The sequence below is a fragment of the Glycine soja genome, chromosome 9 (assembly GCF_004193775.1).
Source record: "Glycine soja cultivar W05 chromosome 9, ASM419377v2, whole genome shotgun sequence".
NCBI classification, from domain to species: Eukaryota; Viridiplantae; Streptophyta; class Magnoliopsida; order Fabales; family Fabaceae; genus Glycine; species Glycine soja.
The window spans coordinates 7,244,180-7,250,044 of record NC_041010.1 but is presented as its reverse complement, the minus strand read 5'-3'; the positions used below and the strand labels follow the sequence as shown (position 1 = coordinate 7,250,044).

General features: G+C 31.1%; 1 protein-coding gene across 2 annotated transcripts; it reads right to left on the bottom strand.

The window, feature by feature from the left end:
- Positions 1 to 2,315: 2,315 nt before the first annotated feature.
- LOC114368605 (protein TIFY 10A-like) lies at positions 2,316 to 5,017 on the bottom strand. Of its 2 annotated transcripts, none has more exons than XM_028325819.1 (5): positions 4,741 to 5,017; positions 3,970 to 4,129; positions 3,311 to 3,609; positions 3,147 to 3,204; positions 2,316 to 2,786 (listed from the first exon to the last, which is right to left on the bottom strand). In XM_028325819.1, exons 1-5 carry the CDS (start codon positions 4,892 to 4,894, stop codon positions 2,684 to 2,686), a joined length of 774 nt encoding a protein of 257 aa, XP_028181620.1. In that variant the 5' UTR covers positions 4,895 to 5,017; the 3' UTR covers positions 2,316 to 2,683. The 2 variants fall into 2 exon arrangements, with proteins under 2 accessions (XP_028181620.1, XP_028181619.1); XM_028325818.1 differs by having other exon boundaries at positions 3,308 to 3,609; positions 4,741 to 5,016.
- Between the last annotated feature and the right edge of the window lie 848 nt (positions 5,018 to 5,865).

Sequence of the window (5,865 nt, the reverse complement as noted above, 5' to 3'; positions counted from 1 at the left end):
AATCGATCACCAGTGAGCCTATATATATGTGTGTCTAACTTCAAAAAGTACAAGACAAAGTTTCAAAGAGAACTTAATTGTCAAATCCTCTCTAAATAACTCTTGGCCAAACTCTTGTAAATCTATTAGAATTCTTCTAGGAACTTCAATTTGTATCATCTACTCTAAAGGAGAAAAATCTTTTTATTCATCTCATAAACTGAGTTGTAATCAAGAGACTGTTTGTCTCTTGGCTTGTGAGAATCTTGAACATAAGGGTGAGAGATCCTAAGGTGCGTTCAAATACTGTAAAGGATTTACGAAGATAGTGAAAAATCTCAAGTGGATTACTTGAGGACTGGACGTAGGCATGAGAAGTGATCAAATCAGTCTAAATCGAGTTTGTAATTCTCTCATTCCTTATCTCATTTATTTTATTGCAACTGATTTTATCTTGTACATTTAAAGAGCATTGATTAACTTAATTGTTTATTCTTCTTCTGCATTCTGAGTCTAACATATATCATTTAAAAGGGAATTAAAATGTTAGTGGGAAAATTTTAAAACTTAATTCACCCCTCTTAAGTTATTGAGGTCACTTGTCCAACATATATTACTTTAGTGTTATACATTTTATATATATACCAATTGAATGCATTCTACTTTTTTCATACTTTTTAAGATATGTTTGGTTTAAAACAGATGAAATCTTGTAGATTTTGATGATTGAAGGTTTAGCATATTAGTAAGTTTTGTAGATTATTGTTGACAATTTTTTTATGCAATTTTATTTAAAATATGAAAAGAAATTATATAAATTTTAATGAAATAATATTTTAGTAAAAACCGCAAAAACCGAATCGTAAAATATTGGTTTGGTTCAGATTTTATTTTAAATAAAAATTCAACCAAATCTAATCGCATATATTTTTTAAGTTTGATTTGGGTGACTTTTCAATGAAAAATAAAACCAAATCAAGCTGCGAACACCCCTAGTGTTGACAACTTATACAAAAAGTATCAATTTTCGTCAAATAATTAACGGATATGATGGAAAAAAAATATAATTGTTTCATTTTAAATAATTAAAGGACTAAAATGAACCTTTTAATAATTAAGAGATCAAATTAAATTTTAATATTGATCCTTTTAGTTATGACACGGTTTGAGTGATTGCATGTTTTGTAATTTTCATGAAAAGTAGCAACATCTTTCAATCAATGCTGTTTTTCGATTCTTCAAAGCTTCAGTGAGAGCAATAGGTCCTTGTATGCTTCAGTGAGAGCAAGAGGTTCGGGGATTCTCAAAGTTAATATAGATGCTGGATTTTTTGCCAACCTAAATATAGTTTCTGGGGAGCTTGTGTTAGAGATTAAATTGGGTGTTTTGTGCTGACAGCCTCAGAATGGTAATCTCTGTGTTCATCTGTTTTAAAGTTGATTGCAAAGAATTGGTAGATAGAATATATGGCCCCCTTGCTCATTTTTCCGAGGTTGGGGCTACTATATCTGATTGTAACAACATTTTGTTATCTTTTCCAAACTTCACTGTAAAGTTTGTTAAGAGACAACCGAATATGGCTGCTCACTCTCTTGCCTGAGGTATCATCTCTTATGTAGTAGTCACACACATCACAGTATACCTACATGTATTTCTTCCAATTCGTTGAATGAAATCAGTTAACCTTGTTTCTCTCTCTCAAAAAAAATGTAAAGTAACAACATTTCTGTTGAGGATAAAACAAGTACAATACCAGCAAAATTGTCTAAAATACCAATGTACGTGTTGACTCTTTTTTTCAACATACGTTTTTCACATTTTAGATTGTCATTTTCAATTTACAAACCCCGTCAAGATATATATATATATATATATATATATATATATATATATATATATATATATATATATATATATATATATATATATATATAAAATAAATCCTCAACAGTCTATACTCTAACCCCCCTCATGACTAAGCTAGTTACAACATACAATAATTCAATTATTTTCTTCTCTTAAAATTTCGTAAAGTGCTATAATATTTCCCCAATTCTAACATATGTTAACATTTACTCGTTAAAGTTACATCTTTACATTTGAATTGGACGGGGACAATTCAGATTCCTTTTATTTTTAACAACTCACTTTATCTCTTCAATTAATATTGTTTGTCTCGTTCTTACTTAAAAACGCGTCATCGTAAATACAACTAGCTCACTTTAAAAACAACTTTCCACGGAAGATATCAATATCAAAAAATCAATTAACCACATCTCAAATAAGTTGAATTAAAATTTTCTCTCTATTGCAGGAACATCTAGAGCTCAAGAAAGTAAAGTGGGGAAAAAATATTAATCTTTAATCTTAACAATGAATATATTGAATCACTATAATTAGAGCAGCATCAACTAACCAATAGTTAGATCTATGATACGGCCCAGCAGAGCCAACATTACTATGACAAATACAGGCCTAGCAAGAAGCCCATAAATCATCTGAAAAACATTTAAAGAAAAAAAAAAAAAAAGAGGTTTTTTTATCGGCGAAAAAAAAGAGAAAAAATAAGTAATAATGCTATTTAGTCAGGAAAAAAAATATAACCAGAAACTTAGTCAAGAATTCTGGCAAAAAAGCTTCTGACTAGTTAGCATTTCCACAACAAAAATAATGCTTAAAAATTACATATAAACTATAGCTGCTCTCAGATTCGAGGTGAAGAAGCACTCAGCCCAAGCCATGGCATGGACTCAGCTGGCTGGTTAGAAGACCCATTTGCTAGTTGATATGGTGCTTTGGAAGCAATTCTGCAAAAACAACACAAGGAAACAATATTATAAACTAAGCAAAAATAATTAAATTAAAACTTAAGAAAAAGGTAACATTAATTGCACTTTTGCAAATTGGAAAATCAATTTCCTCTGATATCTAAATTATTATCAAGACACAAAAGAAAACCCAGATCTATCAAAGAGTGAACGGGGATTTTGTTTTGCAAGATTTTTTTTTTCTTGTATTGTGTTTGATTCAACTTATTTTAAAGAAACACTTGTTTTCTCTTTCTAGAGCTTTTGAAAAAATGAAAAGATTATTTCCCTAAAATATTCCTATACTAAATATAAAAACCTAGTGTTTAAAATTTTCTTTGTTTGGGTGAGAGTGCCTACCTATCCTTTCTCTTCTCCAGAAACCGGTGGAGTGAAGCTTTTCTAGCAATTGGCAGATCTGTACACAAAGGAAAATCCTGATTAGAAAAAAAAAATGATCCATAATACCATAAAAAAGAAAAAATCATTATCTCAAAGTATTAGTGAATTTAAGAAATTACCACAAACAACAGGTCTGGATGATGCTTGAGGGTGTTCATGAATGGAGTTGGTAATGTTCACACTAGGAATAATTGGAGCACTTGAATCAGCTGAAGTTCTGACCAAATTAGCAGGAAATGAAGGCTGGCTCGGTGTGTAGGTGAAAACAGAATTGTTCTGGCTTTGGGGGATCCCTTTGGTGGCATAGGACATGATCTCACTTGCTTTGTCAGCAGGAAAATCATCAAAGACAACAACTTGTCCACCATAAAAGATTGTCATCTGTGCAGTTTTAGCACTCTTGCTCACAGATTTAATTGCACTGCACATCATGAATGAATTGCCACATATTAGTCTAATAGCAATATCTTTAATAGCCATAAAAGAAGTTAGAGATTTAAATATGACAAATGTTATCTAGTGTCCTTAACACTCCTTAAGAAATTAAAAGTAAACAAAGTTTTATCTAGATACATAAAATTGTGTTGCTCATAATTTCTTATCCAATGTCCTTATAAGGGAATGATTATCTAGACCCTTTAAATATATCTAAAAAATAGCAGTTTTATGTATTGGTATGGAGTCATAGCTCATTAATTTTCTTCCACAGCAAGATGGAACAAAAAGGTACACTGTTAATTGACTTCACAACAAATTAAAGAAGCAAAGCAACAAAACCCACCTGGAATTAATCAAGGTTGGAATCTCCTCTGAAGGACGATAGGAGGAAGCTTGTGGAGAGAACAAATCCATAGCTGTCAGGTCCTTTGGTGTCACGTTGTTTTCCTTGGTAGGAAACAAGTTCATGGTTGTAGCAGATTGACAAGATGTCTCAGGTGACCCTGTAAAAAAATTCACATTAGGCAAAAAAGGATGAAAAAGAAAAAGCCTCTTAAAGGAAAGAAGGCAAAAACATCTGAAAATTAAACCCGTTTTGAAACTAAAAGAAACCAAACATTAAACCTGGTATCATTTTTCTTCCCTTACAACATATTTACTTTTTCACTAAATTAGAGGGGCAAAATTGGAGCCATGTGTTAGATCTATCAAATTTGAAAAATCATCCAGGGTAACAAATTAAACCTAAGAATTGAGATAGAGGTTCAAGCCTAAAACTGCAAATTAAAAAAAAAAGAGTGGTTTGATTTTATTTTTTTTCTAAAGAAAGAGAAAACTTTGAAAGACCCATAAACTGCTTCTCCTTCCTACCTAGGATTTATTTATTTCAAAACAAACCAAGAGGAAAAGAATATCTAATTAAGTACCCATCAAGATTCTAATATTTTATAAACCTCAAAAAACACCCATCTAATTCCAAATTTTCCCCTTCCTACAATAAACCACTTCCTATAGAACTAAGCAACATCCAAAAAAAATTCAGAGAAAATTATAAAAAGAATAAAATAACAAAAGTAAAAAAAGTAAAAATTTCGGAGAGTTTAAGGAGCCGTACCACATGATGTCATTCCGAGGGTAAGATCTCCGAAGCTACCCTTCTCCTTGATGTATTGACTCAACAGGCTACAAGTCTGAGAGAAGCTCGATTTCTCCGGCGACCTCGCCGGTTTCTGGCCGGAAAATTGAGAGTATTCCGATGAACTCGACATGGTAAATTGAATCTACCCACAAAAGAGGAAGTACACAAATATTCGTTGAGAGAGGGAGAGAGAGAAACGCGTGCTTTCTATTACAAAGGAAGAAAGACTCCTAAGATGTAATGTAATGATAATCTTTGTCTCCGACCCTTCATCTTATATATAACCAATATCAACCAATTTTAATTGGTTGAATAAAGTAATATTATTTATTATTTTTAACTTTTAATTTTCAAGTTGGAGGTGGAAAATTGAAGCACGAGGAATATGTGGGGGTTTTCAAAAGCGGTTCTTTTCTTTTTCTTGCCGCTGTCTCCTACCATGTCATGCTATTCCGTTTGTTTTCTTTTGTATAAAGTGGAGTATTATCGATAATTATTTATTATTTGTATTTGTATATTTTGGTTTTTCTTTTTAATTTGGACCACGTGTTGTTTAGGTCGGCATACCTAAACGGCAACGAAACGGACACGGCAAGTGGTTGGGTTAGGTTCTGTTTGGCTTTGTTTTGTTCGCACCAATTGGCTACTTTGGCTTTTATGACTGCGTTTATCAGTGCCGTAAATGCGCCCACGTTTTTGGTTTTTCACTTCACGTTTAACTCATTAAATGAATTAAACTATCATGCCATAAGCAATTAATGCTTTTGCCTAAATATCCCGCGTTTGGATCATTATTAATCAATTTATCATACCTAAATCAATTCATTTAATTAATAGAAATACTAATTCGATTTAGTAAATAATGTTAACTTATCAATTACTGTGTCATAAATAATTTTTACCCTAAGTTGTTTTACATTACATTTATTGATAAATCAGTTTTTTCATTAAATCGTGTTAATTTCAAAACAAAGATAACTTTTTGTTATATTACTTTTGAACTTAATATTAAATATACAAAAGTCTTTGATCATATTATGATCAAATGAATAATATTTTAAAGATAATTTTATTAAAGATAAAATTAATTAATTTTTATTT